This window comes from Geospiza fortis, unplaced genomic scaffold, assembly GCF_000277835.1.
Source record: "Geospiza fortis unplaced genomic scaffold, GeoFor_1.0 scaffold229, whole genome shotgun sequence".
Lineage (NCBI taxonomy): Eukaryota > Metazoa > Chordata > Aves > Passeriformes > Thraupidae > Geospiza > Geospiza fortis.
The window spans coordinates 2,553,643-2,573,366 of NW_005054357.1; the positions used below are offsets into that span (position 1 = coordinate 2,553,643).

At 39.2% G+C, this 19,724-nt stretch overlaps 1 protein-coding gene across 2 annotated transcripts in view; it reads left to right on the plus strand.

Moving 5' to 3' along the window:
• Positions 1–18,621, plus strand: part of KCNT2 (potassium sodium-activated channel subfamily T member 2) — an 85,501-nt gene extending 66,880 nt beyond the window's left edge. For both annotated transcript variants that reach the window (XM_031059176.1, XM_031059177.1), the window contains 6 exons: positions 3,681–3,782; positions 6,497–6,580; positions 7,886–8,014; positions 14,006–14,306; positions 16,164–16,248; positions 16,569–18,621. In XM_031059176.1, coding sequence (XP_030915036.1) covers positions 3,681–3,782; positions 6,497–6,580; positions 7,886–8,014; positions 14,006–14,306; positions 16,164–16,248; positions 16,569–16,680 — 813 coding nt within the window. In that variant the 3' untranslated portion in view covers positions 16,681–18,621. The remainder of the gene's footprint in view (positions 1–3,680; positions 3,783–6,496; positions 6,581–7,885; positions 8,015–14,005; positions 14,307–16,163; positions 16,249–16,568) is intronic.
• The last annotated feature ends 1,103 nt before the right edge of the window (positions 18,622–19,724 follow it).

The following is a 19,724-nucleotide window of genomic DNA, read 5'->3' on the forward strand; positions in this document are numbered from 1 at the left end:
TGTTATATTTTTATTACTTTTTCTGATTCTGTAACAAAGATTTCAAAACAAGTGGAAACAGTGATTTATGGTTGTAGGACTATTGTAAAAGATAATTTTTTTCAAATTTCTCATTTAATAATGAAGTTTGATTTGATTTAATAATTTTACAATATAATGTAACTTGACCAACTCTCTGATGGAATTTGCTCAAGGAAAATGAAATATTTTTGGATAATTAAATATTTAGAGCTAATGTTGTTGTCCAAGAGGCTGACACAGGCAATTAACATGGAACATCTTTTAACTGACTAAATGCTTAAAACATACAGTTTCTATTATAATGTATTTTTTAATTCCTCTTCATTTTAAAGGCACTATAATTGTGTCTTCTGTACACATTTCTGTGTATCTGTGGGAGATATTGGCATTAATGGGACAGTTTCAGAACAGTATTTGTTCTCTGTCAGAATGATGAGAGGGACAGTGACACTACTTAAATGTTAGCTAAAACCTTCAGATTCTATATGTATATTTGGCATTTTCAAATTGTGGAACTGTGGCTGTATGGAGATAATTCTAATCTGCTTGTTCAAAATTCTGTTACTTAAAACAGGTGGAGCATAGGAAGTAATATTGTGCATCTGTTTAACTCTCTAAACTCAAGGACAGTACTCTTTCTCACAAATCTTCCCTGGTGATCTGACCTACCCATCATATTCTGAGTTTGTGAGAGACAAATAATATCACTTGACAGTCTCCAAGGCCAGAAATCCTTCACTGCATTCTTTTGTTTCTCCCTGTCAGTCTATCAATCACTATAATTGTTGAGTTCTCTTGTGGTGCACCTCAGATACCTTACGTGTCTTGGTGAATTTGAATTCGTGCCAAAATCATTACGATTATACAGATTTAACATATAATTTCCATTTCCTAGGTGTACCGTAAATTTCCTCAATTTTGGGGATTTAAAAGTTCACTATTTACTGTACAATATCCATGTAGGTAATTTTAATATATACTTCATGGAAAACAGCCTTTCCTCAGAAACTTACCTTCCCAGTCCAGTTTCTTACAGAGGAATTGAATGCTGCCAAAATTCAGCCTGTGTCGATGAGACAGGATAAGGATGAGAAGTAAATCTTTTACTTGGTTGAATATCACACTTACATGTACATATTTACACAAGATGTAAATATCTGGGTGGCCTTTAGTGAGTATCTTTACCTGTAGTAGCATGAAGGCTTGATCCTGTGTTTAGGTGGTGTTCTGACAGAGACATAGCCTGGAGAGCTGGGAGGAAATAGGACAAAAGTTAGAGAGGAGCTGTTTGAGGAAGGAGGCTCAGCTTTGCTGGGATAATGCCACCCCCACTACCCTTTAAGGTTTGCCTCTGTGCCTCCTCCATGTCCTCCCTCTGTGGTAAATCCATGAAGGATAGGCTACAGCTGGCTGGAATCTGCACTGCCAGTTCTCTCAGGGCAGCAAGGGCCAGCAGCTGGCTGGGGCCTTCAACCTTGGGTTTCAGCCAGGCTTAATGTCTCGGTGTACTATGACTGACAGGGGTTTTGAAATTGTTTGTTAACATATTCCCTTAATCCAATTCCAGTTGGATTCTGGAGTTCTCTGTGGGCTGTCTACTTCAATGCAGTGAAACCAGGATTTTTAATCTCAGTTCTTTCTTTCTTTCTTTACATAGGCTCCTTAATTTTTCAAGCAAATATTCTGGATATACCTAAAAATATTTTAACTTCTTGACTATCTTATTAATTTATTGTGCAAAAGTTGTGAGGATAGGTTGGAAGCTGAACATTTAATGAACTTCCTATCCAAACTATGCTCTGCTGAAACAGAGGTAGATAAATTATCTTAAAGAAAGAACATTTTCTTCATTGCTCTTGCAGTTGCCTGCTGTTAATATTTCCCAGTCACTTCATCTTAACATTTGCAGGGAGAACTTCACAGGTGGTGCTGTAGTTCATTTGATCTTTCAGAACTCCCTCATGCAAAATGAAAGGCAATTAAAAACTCCAGTAAAAATTACCTAAAGCAGTCAAACATACAGTTGCTTGTTATTTCTGCATTAAGCGCCTCATTTTCAGAAAGACTGAAAATATCAGGCAAGTTGCCTTGAGGTAGCAGTGAAACACACTTGCAAAATTGGCTTTTCAACCTAATGGGCTGCAGAAGACAGATACACAAATCAGATGTCCATCTGCTGTTGCAGCTGCAACTTTTCTCATTTTAGAGATAAATAAATCTGACAGTAAACTCAGCACTGACACAGGAGAAAGCAGTGGCCTTTATACCACAGAGAAAAGGAAAAACAAAACACCCACGCTCTAAACTTGACATCTGTGTTCTCCATTTGTCTTGCATAAGAAGAAAACTGAGGTAACCACTCCCTCTTTTTTGAAATAAAGGGTTTGTAGTGTTTTGGACAGGATTCAGACTTCAGTTTGCTATGGTTTTTTTCCAAGTAAATACTGCAGGTATTACTGATAAAAATTCTAAAGCTGTAAGTGATCATTTTGAAATAAGTACAAGTTCCTATATCTTTAAGCAAACCCAATCCTGTGATTTTGTATCTTCCACAGGGATAAGAACACAGATGTTAGGTAGGCAGAAATCTACCTGGGATGGCCCAGTGTATTTGCAGTGATTTACATATAGCCAGGCTGCTTTTTTAACCTTCTGGATGGGGCCTCCTATTTCCTGTCTCCATTTTTTTTCTTTACTATAATTAAGATATTAAGCAGATTTGAATTAACATAAAGTGATAAAAAGCAATAATGACATATGAGTTACAGAGAGATTGGTACCTCTTATTATTGGTGTCTTATTTTACATAGAGCTCTAACAATTTACATAAATTCTAAAATTGTACAAGCAATTAGCACAGAAATTTTACTGTTCAACTGACAGGTTTTTAGGAAGTTGTTCCATATCAACACCAGAAAATTTATTTGTTCTTTCCTAGAATGTAGGATTATATTTCTCACAGATCTCTTTGAAGCAAGAATAAAGGAAAAGCAAGGCTGTAGAAGAGATGGAAGGAAACTAAACCAGCCTGGTCCAGTTGTATGAGGGTCAGCAAGGCCAAGGGCCAGGTCCTGCCCTTGGGTCACCATCACCTCCTGCAGCACTGTAGGATGGGGCAGTGGCTGGAAGGCTGCTCAAGGATGGGGGTGCTGGCTGACAGCCTGAGCCAGGCTGTGTCCAGGTGGCCACAAGGCACATGGCATCCAGAAAGAGCGTGGCCAGCAGCACCAGGGCACTGATTGACCCCTGTGCCATTCCTGCCCTTCTGTACCAGATTCTGCTCCTGTTTCCTGTTCCTAGGAGACTTCCTGCACCACGATGACAGTCCGCCGTCAGCACCAAGGAATTGGAGCAGGTTAACAGGAGCTAAGCACAGCTGATATCCCTCCATCTTTTTCAAACTGATTGGGTGGAATATGCCCATGCAGTTTGAGATGTCATGACTGAAACAACATCTACATTGATCAATGTCTTTCAACCTGAAAAACTGAAAAACCTATTGAACAAAGATGCTTCATACTTGTAGGAAGAAACGATGTTGAGAGTAAAGGGATTTTACACTTTTGACTTCTTTCAAGATAATATCTATTTCATGTTTTTGTTACAGCCCTTCCAAAACCAGCATTAAAAATGTTTTCTGTGTTTTAATTCCTTAACAGAAAGAGCGGGAGAAGGGATCTAATCTGGCATTTATGTTTCGACTGCCCTTTGCTGCTGGCAGGGTTTTCAGCATCAGCATGTTGGACACACTGCTTTATCAGGTACTATGAACAGTAATGTGACTTAACACAAGTATTGCCATCCATTATATTGTGCTTAATTGCTAGATAACCCTATTTTCTGCCATAGGATCCATTAAAGTGTGTCTACACTGGGAGCAATCAATGGCAAAAGACAATGGAGCATGCTTGATGTGTTAGCTCAGTTTTCAATCCCAAAATCACCCTGTGACTGCACAAAATCTGATGTTAGATAATTTGATACTGTTAATGTATCTCTCCACAGTCAAATAGCTTTGATCAGGCCTACATAAATTACAGATTATGTAGAATAATAGGGCTTGTACTCTGCAATACAAAACGCAGTGCCCATTCCCACACAGTGTCCCTAACAGAAAGGAACAGAATTACTTAATATGTAATTTATTAGTCTCCTGCATTTGCTGATAAAGGCCTCAATTACTTCATAGCGTCCTCTCCTCTTACATGTTGACTAGAGCTGCAGAGGCCCTGTCATTACACTGTAAAGTAAGCCATGCTTGCCCTTGCAAGGAATGCATTCAGTGGTTACAAAGAGACAGTGGAGGAAGAAAAGGCAGCAATTCAACCTTGTGGCTCAGAATCCAGGAAGTATTGATGACAGTGAGAATCAGGGAAGAGCACAGCTTCAGAGAGTTGAAGAAAAAATATCAGAAAATACAGTCAGGGCAAATGGAGGCAGTAGTTGCTAGTTTCAGGGTGGAAAATAGGCCAATATTGCTCAGTCTTCAGCAGTGCCCATGCTTTTGCACACTCTGACACACCAGAATGCCCAAGGAGCAGCCCCCAGCACCACCCTGCAAGGATGAAGGCACACAGCATAAGCAGGAACACCACCGTGGCCCACATCATCTGCTTACCTGAGCAGCCTCCTGCCTTGCCTCTACCTGGGGATAGCCTGTGCAGCTTTAGTACTCAGGTGGAAAACATCCTTGCAGGGAAATGAATTTACTTGGTGATTTGGTGCATGAAAGGTGTTCTTTCATTGCAATTTACTTCCAAATCAATTTCCCGAAGGCAAATCCAACATAAATAGAAAAATTCCTGGAGCTAAACTTTTCTCAAGAAGCCATTAATATAAAAACCAGTCATGTATATGGGCATACATATTTTAAGGTTCTGGAAATAAATGTATTAGCATATAAAACATCTTCATAATCATGCCCCAGAATATCAGCATCACATACCACAATATTAAAAAAGAAATATAGTAAAATATAGTAAATATAGTAAAAATACCAAAGACATATATATAGAAACAAATCTGTTAATCATCAACAGCTCCTGCCAGCACATAAGTGACTTCAATATTTTATATTTGCTCTTAGACTTGAGTAATCATGCAAGGACATGACAGAGTAACACCACTCACCAGAAAGTGTTTAAAACAAAAAGCCTCACATGCTCATTGTCACTTTAATTCCACCTGTCCTTCCTTTGAACTGCTACTGCTCATAGGTGAACTGTCATTTTTCTAGAATTACCTTTCTTACTCCAAGTTAGAAATTCTATATCAGCAGCTCTTTGTTCTTTCTCATAGCACCATTTTCTGTCTTTTTCTTCTGCAAGAAAGAGCAAATGACGTGGGGAACATCAGGGTTCTTCCCATTACAGGCTGAAAGAAAAGCCTTCGAATTATCTTTAGGACAGTGACTGAAAAAGGAAAACTTGGTCTTGCAAATCCTGGTGAATAAACTTGTTAAACTAATGAAAATTCTGTGGCAGAAATGATGCTGCCAAGATAATAAATATGTTTAATTTGCAAGCAAATTTTATTTGAGGTGCTCTTTGGCATTTAGCCCATCACAACTGGGAGACTACCAGTGCAAAAATTAAAATAGTTGAATCAGTATGTATCAAATGAAATCCATCTAGCTTCTGAGTTTGAGCAAATCCAGATTCTATAGCTCTAAAGGATTTCTGTAAAACCTTTGTGAGGTATTGCTTTGTGAAAACCTCTTGGTTAGCTCTGCATTTGCATGAGGCCAGCAGAGCTACGGTGTGTGCTGTGTTCCAAGGACTGCAATGCTGCCCTGCTGCACCTGAGCACAGGTGGCAAAGAACAGCTCAGCTACAGCTAGAAGAGCACCCCATGGCCCTCTCATTCCAGCAGCCCAACCCAGGAGGAGAAATATTTGCCATTTTAGCTGCTCTAATGTCCGTTCCTGGTCTTAGTCTACACTTCTTCACTAAACTTAATTTCTACCTTTTAACCAATAGCAACACACTGTTTAGCAGAGCAACAAGGCATATCAACCCTTAAAAATCCTTCAGATTATTCATTTGAACAAAATAATAGCAGTGTCACCTCAGAGGGACCCACTGAGGACTGCAGAGCCATCTAACATCTGCCAGAATTTCTTTTGCACAGAAGAGTTCATTATAATTTCACACCTCGTAGGACTAACACCTCAGTCCACTGACACATCCATCTTTGCTTTTCCTGTGCCTTGTTATGCCTTAGTCTGCTGAATCTTGTACATTCCTTGCATGCACATGCAGAGCCAGTTTAGGAAAACTTCCTTTATAGAAGTAAATTCAGCCAAAAGAAAGGGATAGGTATTCCTACAGTGATTAAGATACTTAAAGAGATGGACTGTAAACACAGATGTATAATTCCTTTGAAAGTCATACATAGTGCTAATGGTTGCCTACTCCTCTGTTCATTAAAGCTTTTTTTCTTTCTTTTCTGTCTCTCCTGTTAAAATATCTTGCAGTCATTTGTGAAAGATTATATGATTTCTATCACAAGACTTCTGCTGGGACTTGACACCACACCAGGATCTGGGTTTCTTTGTTCTGTAAGTTATTAAAAAAAACCAACAATCAGTACAGAGTACCAGAGAAGATACTGTACTGTCTGCAAAATACTTCAACCTTCTTTGTATGGCATTTCCTTTTGTGAAAGTTCAAGGAAGGCCAGCTGTTTCCTTTTTCATCAGGGAGAAGACAAGGAAATTAAACAGAAAACATACCCATTTTTAGTTCCAAAGCAAAAAACATCTTCCTGAGAAAACACAATGCATTTTATTCAGCAGAAAATTGGAAAGTCAGGAAAACACATGAATAGTGCATTTTATATGAAATAGCAATGGCAGTTCAGCAACCAGTGTAAAAATTGAGTAGATAAAAGCCAGAAAGCACTACCTGTATTGTGCAGCCTGACCAGGACTATCTCCCAGTCTCCATTCCTATGGGCAATAAAGGCCATGAATAGTTTTTATATAAAGATCAGCTGTATTAAATGACTAGGAGTTGGAGTTCAAAAGTCATCTTGTGTCAATATTCCCAATGCAATTTAACTGTGCATTTACACAAATAAAAACACAACGGAAGTAATTTTTACTAAAATAAACCCCACTTCTCTGTTTCCTCCCACACCCACTATACTCTGGGTAGCAAACAGATTACTACAAGTTGAGTTATTTACAAGTTGCTTTGTGGCCATCTATAAAGAATGGCAGGAAGGTATCAATGATGGTTTAAAAAAGTTGTTTAAATATAAATTACGTATTTCTTGGCCAGTCACTAAGCTTCATTACAGTGAATGTAAGAACACTTGAAAGTACAGTTGAATCTCTAAAAAGGAACTCATACATCTCAAAATAAAGCTAATAATGAAGTAAGTGGGCTTCCTGCATGACTTCTTATGCCACTTATGCTTAGTGTATTACTTCCTCCCCACATATTCAGCCTGCAGTCTGGTGGGCAAAATTCACATTCGAAATACTCATGCACTCCAGTCTGTCCACACCAGTTTCTTACTGCTGGCAATATTTAGTTTATTCATTTATATTTTAGTCAAAAATAGACACTGGGTGAAGGCTGCCATGTAAATTTTCAGTAATCTTAAACCAAGACCAGAAGTTCATAATGCTAAACTGCTTCCACTACAATGTCTTCTAAACTGGGAGAAAGCAAAAGAACCTGTCTGACAAACTCCACAGAAGTCACAGATTTGTTGTAGAGCAAAGGTGCAACATTACAATGGGATAATTACCAGCTAGTGTTTAGTTTTGTTGGGTTTTTTTTTCATGAGTTGCATAGTGGACAAGTGATAAACCCTCAATAGTTAAAATTCCTCCCTCCTATTATTATTTGCTCAGATGAAAATCACAGAAGAGGATCTGTGGATTAGGACATATGCCAGACTGTACCAGAAGCTTTGTTCCTCTACAGGGGACATTCCAATTGGAGTCTACAGGACAGAATCCCAGAAGCTCACAACATCTGAGGTGGGTCACTTACCGTGCTTTCCTGTGCATTGACTGCAGAGTGCACGAGGCCTCTGCTGACACCTGGCTGGTCACACAGCCCAGGCTGAGCCCCAGGCTCCAGCAGTGCCCAGGGCCAGGGCACACCTGGCCTTTGGTTCCTGGGATGGGAGCCAAGGGGAGGCTGGGCGTGGCTCAGGAGTGAGCTCTGCTCTGACCTCGCTGTGCTCACTAACAGCAGAGTTTGTACCAAACCCTTCACCAGGCCCTCTGGCCCTTGTGCCAACAATGCGTCTGTGTCTCAAAACAGGTGGCATTTCACTGTTCATGTGACCTTCTAATTCATTCTCTTGTTGCTCATTTCTAGTTAGTGTTATTCAAAGTATTGTGGGATCTTTCTAAATTTAGCTGCCGAACAGTTGTAATATTTTATATATGTATTTCTGTGTTTGCCACTAAATGTGTACATTTCTCCATCTCTCTGTTTATAAAAAATGGCAAAAATATTTTTCCTGACTATTTAACATACATTTTTGGTTGGGCAGCTTTGATTTCTGTCATGTATTATCCATTTGTTTACATGACCATTAGTACTGCCATCTCATTAAACCATGGCTTTCAAATGCAACAGTGAGGAACAAGTCTCTCTTCTGAAATACTCAGACATAGTTTAAACTAATTTCCAAGATAGGTAGTTTATATTTTCTTTTCCATATCTCAGAAAAGTATTAGAAAACATTCAGGCATATAATGCTTAATGGCAAGATTTGCTCCTGAGGAAGTAAATTCAGCTGAAGTTAGTTTTATAAAAGGATGATAAAAATGTTGTACAAGATCCCACTCAGCTCATGGGAATATCTCTTTGTGGACCATCACTTTCTCTGCAGGTGGCTCTTACAGCTTAGCCACTGGACTCTATCACTGCAATAATCTCTTTTGAACTATAGCTGCCTTAACATAATCCATCAAAATCATTCCTTGGAGAAGAATGTAGTCAGCCTCACGGCTAATATGAAAAAAAGGTCTGTGACAGCCTTCCACAAAACAGAAGACATACTAGATTTTAAGAATTCATTAAATAAGGATAAGATAAAATTCATGGCAGTGCTTAATTCTCACATTCAGGGCTGGCTCTTTGACTTCAGGTCCAAAAAAAGAGAATGAGGAGTTCTGCTATTACTTCCTATCAACTTTCACAAGTAATCTCACAAAGAATTTGAGTTAAATCAGGAGAGGATTGAGGAAGAGAGATTGGAGAAACCTCCCAGTTAAATTTTCATATTGTCAGGTGTTGGACAAATGTGGAAGAATGGCACTCCTCCTTTATTAAGTGAAGAAAATGCAATTGTTGGTCTTTCTAAGCTGAAGTCTTTGAATGCAGACCTTTACTGGTGTTTTCACACAAATACTTGTGCAATTTCTTGTTTAGTGACTCAGAATTTGTACAACCTTTCCCCTCTAGAGAAGGGCAGGGAAATCTCTCCTCACCTACCTATTCCCCAGAATACAAAAGAGCAACATCTTGCTCTGCATCTGTGGCCTTTATGGATAGAGACCTACAAACACAGAGATGCTGAAAGCCCTAATCTTTCTGCAAAGTGTTTATTTTGAAGTTAAAGGATTTTTTTACTTATTTTACTAATGAAATATTAGCATGGGTTATCATTTTAGCTTTTCAATACATTAAGCCAGAAGAATGTCATTGGGTGAGATCTTTAAAATGGAAAAAAGAGAAAAGTAGTTCACTCTTTTTACTCAGGAACTATGAACTTATAGCCATAAAGTTGAAGGTTTATAACTCAGAGAATCTTCAACATGATTATCAATTTGAGTTTAAACAGAGATAAGAAACTAAATTTGTGCTGCACATCCCTGGATGCTGTCTCATAATAACATGGGTGACTCAAGTCACGAGGACAAAATATGCCAATATTAATATTTAATATGTACAGTTTATCCTTTGGCACTCCCTTTTTTCACTATGCAAATGAGAAGCTCTTACTTCACTGACAGATACTCATAACTTATTTAAAAATAAGGAAGTTATTAGTGACCCAGTAACTAAAGAAGAAGTGAATCTAGCCAGCCTCTCAATGACTATCATACCTATGACCCAAACCATTTCCACTACAAGCAAAAAATATAAAAAAGAGATATGAAATCTTTTTATCATTACCTGTATGGCTGCTTTTCTGTGGCTCCTGTTGAACAGTCCATATTTGTTTCTTTAGATTCACTTCTGTTTAAATTGTCTTTTGTTTTCTTTTTCCTCTTCCTTTGTCTTCTTTTCCCCTTTCTTTGTCAGTCACGAGAAACGGCTTCACAAGTAAGTATTTGCTTATTGTCTGCCTGTTTCTGGGTGTCCTGGTTGAGGCAAGCCTCACACAGCTGCTGGCTTGCTTGCTCCCCCCAAGGTGGGATGGGGAGAAAACTGGGAGGCTGAAAGGGAGAAATCTCTTGGGCTCAGGTAAAGGCAGTTTGATAACTTAAGTAAAAGCAAAACAAAGCAAAGAGTTTGCTCACACTTTCGATGTACAGGGGGTGTTTGGCCATTTCCAGGACAGCAGAGCTCCATCAAGCATTTCATTCCTTCCATCTTCCTGCAGCTGTTCCTGCAGAGCAAAGCACCCTGGATAAGGGATATCACTTTGGTCAGTTGGGATCAGGTGTCCTGGCTGTGTCCCCAGCACTTCTTGTGCTCTCCCCAGCCCACTTGCTGCTGGGGTAGGTGAGAAGCAGAAAAAGCCATGCCTCAGTGTAAGCATCACTCAGCAGTAAGGAAAACATCCCCATTATTAACACATTATCATCACAAATCCAAAACACAGTCCCATACAGGCTGCTATGAAGAAATGTAACTCAATCCCAGCCAGAAACTGTACAATTGGTTCAATTGTGGGAGTGAAATCCTCAGAGAAAATGGAACTGTGCAATGGATCATCCTTGAGTAAATGGATCTTAAGGCAACATTGTTCTGGACACAAACAGCTTGCTAAAATCTGAAAGCTGACAGACTGGGAATTTCAAGGATGTCCTGTGGAATTCTGGTTCCTTTTGGGCCTGCTCCTGTTGAATTCTGAAGGTAACAAATAATCCTTACAGTGAAAAGATTATCTGGTGAAAGCCTTAAGCTTACACACATTAAATGCTAGTGGAGCAAAATCCCCTTTTATCACAGAAGGAAAATGTGGCTGTACTTAGCAATGGTTTAGACAGCTTTTGGAGCAGAAAAGCATTTCCAGAGCCCTGGATGCAATTAGCATTCTTGGTAGGCAGAGCAGTAAAATTTAGTTAGTATAGAACTTGCACTAAGGTAAAAAATAAGTCACTGCTTCAGACTAGAACAGATGAAAAATACACCTTCAAACTATTTCACCTCTTACACACAGCTCCCAGGGAGCAGCAAGGCAAGGGAGCAAAAATCTGAAGTGAATCAGTGTTTGGTGTTATCAGCACAGATATCTCAATCACCATCACCTCAAATATGTACACTGGTGTGTCTGTGACTACATTCCCATTCCTGCCATGTGTTGACCAGCCTAATGTTTAAATTTTAGGGCATGACACATTCTATTAGAGCATCATGCCTAAGTAGGTCACAGCTGTCTGGCAGCACAAGTGAGCAATCACACCCTTCAGGGCACACAGTGAGACAGGAACCTGCCCTTAAAAAACAAAAAGCAAACAAACCCAAGGGTTTAAAGGCAAGTGTTCCTTCTCTGTGTGGCACAGGAGTGACACCGCGGCATCAGTTATGCTTCTCATGCAACAGATTTACCTGCTATGGAACAAGAAAATGAAATTCAGTGAAAACAATTTCTTCCTCTTGCATACAACAAAGAGCCATTCTGTACAGCTTTCCCAACAGGCAGGATAAAAACTTCATTGTTGTTGAAGTAAATATTTAGCTTTATCACCTTCCTTTGTGCTTTCAGCTCACCTATGCCAGTGTTTCAAAACTTCAAGCTAAGGATTTACAGATTTCACCCAAACAAAATACTTGTTCTTTCATTTGGCCTCACCCATTTAATCTCTGACTCAAGAAGTGACTTACCCTCCTGTAGTGATGATGATTGGTCTCTGCCTTTACACTGCTGCTGCCAGCAAGTCTGGTTATTTGTTTTGCCAAGAGCTTGACAAGGAAAGCTGCCAATGCAGGCAGGAAGAAAGGCAAAACAAGACCATCCTCTGCACTCAGTTCATACCAATACCATTTTGTTCATACCAAATAGCTCCTTCCTACCCATGAGTAGCACCTTTGCCTATGGAATGTACTCTGCCTACCTTAGTCCTTGCTGCAAAATGCCCACAAACCCAAAATGACAGTCTAACAAACACCAAAATCAAATTAAATTCCTGTTCAAAGGGATCCAGGTTCTCTCTTCTTCCCTAACCTCAGCGGAGTCAGGAACAAAACTTAAAAAAATCAGGTTGTTTAAAAAAAAAATCCAACCAGAAATCCCTTTTCTATTGCAGACTAAGCTGAAGAGCCTCAATAAATTAGCTGGTCTTTATTTGAGGCTTATTGCAAGATCCTAGTCTAGAATATTAAAAATGTGATTTTACTTGAAGTGCTACAACATAAACATCTGTAGTGTTCTTTTGAATTATGGGGTTTGGTTGTTTTGCTATTTGATTTGGTTTGCTTGTTGCTTTTTTCTTTTACACAGATAAAAGCTAGTTTGTTCAAAAGTGAAAAATACAAATATCTTTCACACTGAATCCAGCTTATTCATATCAAATACTATTTTATGGACCCAGAAACGTCACAGATCTGTGGTGAGCCTCTTACAGATAGGTTGTATTCAGCAATGATTAGGTCAACAGAATCTTGCTTTCACATTTCATGTTAGTGGACAAAGGACATTCAGTAGCTCCTCTGTTAAATTTCCTTTATTCACTGATTGCTACCAGCATATTCTGTCTGAGGGGATTCACACAAACTCAGCCTGTTCATTTATATCATCTTTGTTTTATACTTCATGTATTTATTTTAAACACTGGTCACATTGAATTCTGTGACCAGTAACTTGGCAATGTGCTTGTACTGACACCATCAAGGACTTTGCTATTCCAGCATCAATAAAAGACACTCAAATAGCACAAGAGGAACTCGGGATTGTTAAGGAAATGGTTTTGAAACTAGAAATTAAACTACTCATTAAATCTAAAATACACATTGAAACAATTTATCTTAACAAAAGTTATCTTTTGAAATGTTTCCTCTTATGTTCTTTAGGAACTTTTGTATGATAGAAATACACCTGTAGTCCATCCACCTGTGTTATTTCAGTACTTGTACATGCACATACCATTGGTCTTATTTGGTTGGCATAAGGAAAACACAGTAATAGAGCAACAGATTTTGGCTCTTAATTATGACGGGGATTTGTCACTACATGAGTAATACCACTATTCTTTATGGTTGGAATCAATTACTGCTTTCACAAGAGGTGCCCTGAATCACACTGAAGGTTACGCATCCTAATTTCATGTGTGCTGGAAGGTCAGGAAGACCTGGGAATGTGAGACACAGTTAACAGGCATGTTCTACCTGAGATCATAAGAGAGTATTGAAAACAATGCAGCCAAAGTTGAACCATTACTTAATGAAGCCACAACACACACGTAAAAAGCAGTTACACAACTTGGATTTCTGAAAATATGCAGACTAGGAAGGAAGTCATTCAGGACTAATTCCTAGTTTCAGGAAGAGCAATATCAGAAGGCTAAATTTGCTCTTCTCAGAATCACATTGCAGTTGGGCAGAAAGTAACACTTATCTGCTTTGCACTTGATAAAAGTATTTATGTTATAAATGAGCTTTTTACATGAAAAGTCAAAGTATAGTAAAGGGTGCACAGTTCAGGAACATTTGCTAAGTACAAAGAGCTGAATCCCCTCAGCTCCTTTGCAGCCAAACCCCATGTCCAACTGCACCGTCGGAAAGAGGACATCTAATCTGCTTCCATCTAATACAGCCCTTCATCTCTCTTGCCTTTTCCTTTCAAGTCTCAAATCTCCATCAGCGTGGAGGATTGGGAGGACACCAAAGACACCAAAGAGCAGTTCAGCTGCCGCGGCAACCACCGGAACTCCACCTCCAGCGACCAGTCCGACCACCCGCTGCTGCGGAGGAAGAGCATGCAGTGGGCACGGCGCCTGAGCAGGAGGGCCCCCAGGCACTCTGCTAAAACTGCTGAGAAGATCAACCAGCAGAGAATGAACCTGTACAGGAGGTCAGAAAGGCAGGAGCTCGCTGAACTTGTGAAGAACAGAATGAAGCACCTGGGCCTTTCTCCAGCAGGATACGGTACCGCTATACAGTACTTCAACAGCAACATTAGCATGGTGCAAGCTGAACTATTTGTAAGAAATGATGGAGCCAAAACCAATATGATAAGTTTATGATAGTGCTTTTTGTTTTGTTGGTTTAGGTTTGGGTTGTTTGTTTTTTTTAATTTACCAAGAGTAACTTGGAGTCTTTTTAATTCTCACCCATTCCTATGCTGAGATGGAAGGCTCATAAGGTAGCACGTCAGTCACATTTATATTTAGCAGATAATATGTGCATGCTGAATTTATAAACATTCCCCAGTCATTGAACAGCTGCACCATATTTCCACAAAGCTCTTGAAATAAAGATGAAGGCAGGGCTGTTGTGAAGTTCACTCATATGTCAGGGTGGGGAGTTGTTTATATGTGAGGGACGTTGCCTTTTCCCCGCAATTTTCAAAAATAATGCCAAATTATCATATGAAAGTCATTTTTAGAAAGCATCACTTGGTCTTTACATGCCATTTTTATCCATCAAATCATTCTCAAGGCTGATGTCAGGTTGCTTTTTAGTTTGGAGGATTGTTTTGGGTTTTTTTAAGCTATGGACAAGAGGTCTGCAACACTTTTTAACACATGCACCACAGCTGCCTAGGTTGCCTTTTTCCGGCCTTGGCCCTGTTGCATGTTGGGTGGAAACCCCAGGACTATGGGTTCTGATTTCCTAGAAACACCAGGAATTTCTAGATACGTAAATACAGGCTCTTTATTGCACACCCCATCTGAATAATTTCTATGCCTTCTTTCTTAGAGGTTTCTATACAACTCTCTGCAGAAAGATTCAGGCCTAAATATTTTCCAGGGATTTCAGAGGCCACATAACATTTGATCAAACAGAAAAATGTTTTGTAAATTTAATTAATATTTATATTAATAACAAGAAAACTCTGTAGTATTCCTGCTTTTCTTTTCAAATTCTAGTTAAAAGCCTAAGGTAAATATTTGTTTCATTACTCAAATTTAGGACTATTAGATACCATCTACAAAGCAGTAAAATCTTGATAGTTAAATGCTTTACCTGCTTACATTTATCTGATTCTGAGTTACAAGTTTTCCTAAAAAGCTGCAGAGGATTTAACACAGAAGCACTGCCTCTCCTTTTGCCTCTCCTCTTTAGTCTGGAAAGATTAAAACCAGTCTCACTGCAGCAGCCCAAGGAATGTGCCAACAGAAAATGATACAAAAGATATTGTAATGGAACCTACGAAAGTGTAGCTTAAACCTTAAAAATAAAAATTATCAGCCTTCATTTCAGCCCATCATTAGGAGAACAGTTAAAAATGCAAGAGACATACCACTTTCCATTTATACAGCCTTCACATTTCAAGCCCTTTGCACAGGTGATAAAAGGGAAGTGCTTCCTAGATAAATAGAAAAAAGGGAAAAAAAGATTTATGTCAACCAAATCTGGATAGGGATGAGGATGCCATACACCTGCATTTAACCTTGGTCATCATTTGAACTTGATGCCAGCCAAGCACAGGAGTCCCTGCTCACCAGAAACTTACCTAAGCTGCAGGACAGATTGGTAAATCACACTGAAATTGGGTTACATTCAAATTGCTGTGACTAAAAAAAACCAGAAGATTTTTAAAACATTGGAAAACATGATGTTTTTACAGCTGATAACTCAAAAGATAACCTGATAATGTCAGGTAGTTTCAATATGAATACAATTGAAAAGAAATTGCTAAACTTATTTGAAATCACTCTGACACCAGACACTTTTCTGCAGTTCTACGAACTTTCATCAAATTAATATGTCAGAAGTAATGCTTCTCACAATACATCTGTAAATGTAATTTACTTGGTACTTTTTCCCCCTGTCCTCTAGATGAAATGAATGATCATCAGAACACCCTTTCCTACATCCTGATCAACCCTTCTCCAGATACAAGATTAGAGCTGAATGATATAGTGTAAGTTAAAGCCACACATAAAAAAATAGCCACAAGACCTGAAAAAAAGAGAGACATCTATTTAAAGTATCTAATTATACTACATCTGTATATACTTTAAATACACATGTAAATATATAATACATATATTTATAGTGTTGTTAACTTGTCATCCTCCTCTTACTATGTATTTTAAATCGAAAAAAAATCTAAACCAAGGAACTAAACCAAGCTCCTTCAAAGTCTAAGTCCTGCTCAGATCTTTTCAATATTACAACTGTATGCACTTACCCTGGCTTACAGCATGTTGTTTTAGTAACAGCTGTGATTTCTTTTTGTAGATACTTGATCCGACCTGACCCATTGACTTATGTTCCAAATGCTGGACCCAGCCGAAAGAACAGCTTCTGCAATACAGTGGGACAGGACACCAGGGAGGAGACACAACTTTGATATGGAACTCACCACAACATTCAGAGACAGTTTTATACACATGTTGTTTCCACTAACCATTTTGCAAACTGAGTGGTATATTTTATTCAGATTTTGGAAACAAAATGACAGTGGGTAAGTGACCAAATGCAGAAATGTGGTGCCTAGAAACTCTAATTTCAGGGATTGTCAGGTCTGTGGCCTGTTCAGTATGGAAGTTGAACTTTGTCAGCCTAACAGAATGATGACACCTGTTGCTATTTAACCCACATGAACAAATGTCAGACTCCACCATGTTTTGCTTAGATGCCCCTAAGCATATTTAGGTGGCAGCATGTCAGTGACTGAGCTTCTGACCAGTGTCAGATTATCTGATGCCCATAGAGAGACAATGCCTGATTTGTAGTAGCAAATATGTTAATACCTAAAGCTGCCAACAAGGCTTTGTATGTCAAGAATTCAGTCTTTGAAATAATTTTCAGTCTCAGCCTGTCACCTATTTTTATTAGCACAGATTAGTTTCAGTCCCATTTTTGCCTCCAGGACCTGGGTTTTTGTTCCTTGGGTTTACACAGACCAGGTTGAATGACACAACCTGGTCACACTGCAGAGGTTGAGATTGAGACACATCAAGGACAGAAGAGCCCAGCTGCAGGAAAGTCCCTCCCATCTCACACAGGCAGCTCTCCCAACACTGGCAAAAGACTGGGAAGTTACTGTGTGAAGCTGCATACAGTGGTGGCTCAGGTGAAACAATCCTTTGAACCTTGGTGGGTTTTTCTATAGAAACCTGAGTAGATTATAACACAGAAGTGAGAGCATCCCTCTAGGGAATGATTCCTACAACAAGCCCTTAACATTTCATGACTATGCCAGAACTACAGTTTGTCTATAGCATTTCATGTCCAGTCATGCAGATTACCCAAAAGTGATACATTTTTACATGAAATGATGTATCTCATTGAAGATTAAAGATTTATAACCCATTCCACAAAATGAATGTAATTCCACATAGTGTGAAAAAGCATTATGGATCTAAAACCTCTGCTTTGGCATGATGTACACAAGAAAGCATCTGCTTCTGTGAGAAGCAACTACAATTGGTCAAGCTTTCTACAGAATTAAGCATGTCTGTCCATGATCTTCTAAAATCACTGTCACAAATAGGGAAGAATATACTTGAGGTTTTTAACTCCCTTCTGTTACAAGTGTCCATGTAGAACCAAGTAATTTTGCAGGTAGTCTAATATGGAAAAAATGATTATTTTCTGAACTCTCTTGATGTCCTATTTGTAAAAAAAAATCAGTCAAAACTGTTTCTATTCTCTTCTATATTAATTGGTAGAAGTACATTCTATTTCTACAACAGAAACCACAACCAGATTGCGCAGTAAGCAGCTCCTGGATGTGAGTCTGTTTATCAGCGTTGTAAGGATACTGAAATCAAGTCACGTTCATATTAGGAATGACAGCAAATCTGGTTTTACTTCCTGCCTTCCTCTTAATGATTCCAAGATTTAACAATCCAGTGGTTCTGCTTAGAGTCCATTATTGCTCGGTGCTTTTCCACACTTGAGTCATTCACTACTTTATTCACAGATAAAGTATTTCAAATGGGCACTGTGGGAAACAGAGAAACAATTGAAACAGCTGCACAGACTGAAGTCTACATTTTTTCAGAAGGAAATAGGAACAGTGTATGGTACAGGATCCTATCCAAGACCTACCATAGAAGTTACCCAGAAGAGTTTGCATGTGCAGTGTGAATAACTTTTCTATTTTTAATACCTTCAGGGAGAAGACTCTATTCCAGTTGAATATTTTTTTAAAAAATACAAGTTTCTTAAAAATGTTCATTCCAAAATATTAGAAGGATCTGTTGTTGCATACTGAAGGCTTCTCTAATGGGGTCTCAAGGAGGCAGAGAGGCTTCCAGAACCATGGCTATCCTCCAGCAGGCAAGCTGGACACTTTGCTTTTAGCCTGACTCACAGCTGACAGGAATTTCTGTGTGTGTGTACAGCACACACCACTGATTTAAGGACTCTCTGCCAAAAGGATCCATAGCGAGGGCTTGAGTCCTCCCATTTAACAGCCCATAAAGCAGCAGAAACAAGCAGTCAGCTGTGTCCATTTGCCCACTTAACTCAGCAGAATTGCTGCTTGGCTAGATTGGAATTGTGGCATCTAATGTGACCCGGTATTTCTCCAGGCTTAATGAATTTCTAATTGCTCATTAGCCCCAGAAGATTTGCTAAAGCAAACACAAAGACAGCTGGAGACACTTGGAGTCCCTAAAATGAATGCAAGGCAATCTTTGTGAACCAAACACTTAGTTCTCTTCAAAATCTGCTGGAAGACAAGCAAGGTAGTAAAAACTAACAGCTTCTGATGAAGCAGAAGTTCTAATAACCCATGAATAATGTACCACAAAGTTCAGCTGTTCAGAGTAATGCTGTCTTTCATGTTAAAAGCAGAACAGGTTTGCTTCCTCTGGAGTATCTTCACAGACAGACTGCATTCTGGTGGGATTTTGATCTTCCAAGACCAGCCTAAGCACCATTACATTATCCCTGAATGAGACAGTATGCACAGTCCCTCAGTGGCCAGGGAGGTGATTCTTAACGGTTATCCTACAGGCAATCTTAGGTTCACACACTTTTTTCTCATCATGATTATCAGAAATGTAACACAAGCCTAACTGGACTGGAGACCAGACTGAGGAACAGGAGTCTGAAGGCTCAGTGCTGGAGAAGGGATGATGAAGTTCTAGAATGAGCAGGGTCAAATGACTGCTGAACAGAGGGGTTTGAGCAGGCAACAGTTCACTCAGTAGAGGGAGAAATGTGGAGCTGTGAAAAAAAGATTATTTCTATCTGTACTAACTGTATGTATTTTTCCTCCTGGCTCACTTCTGTCAACAACCCAAAGATGGCCCTCTTCCCCAGCACTGCCTTAGCACAGCTCAAGCAGTTTGGTACCCAGAGTCACAGACCCAGAGAGGGAAGTGCTAGCTGATAATAATTGCTTCATTCTCAAGGGAATTTCCAGCAAAGCCGGAACTT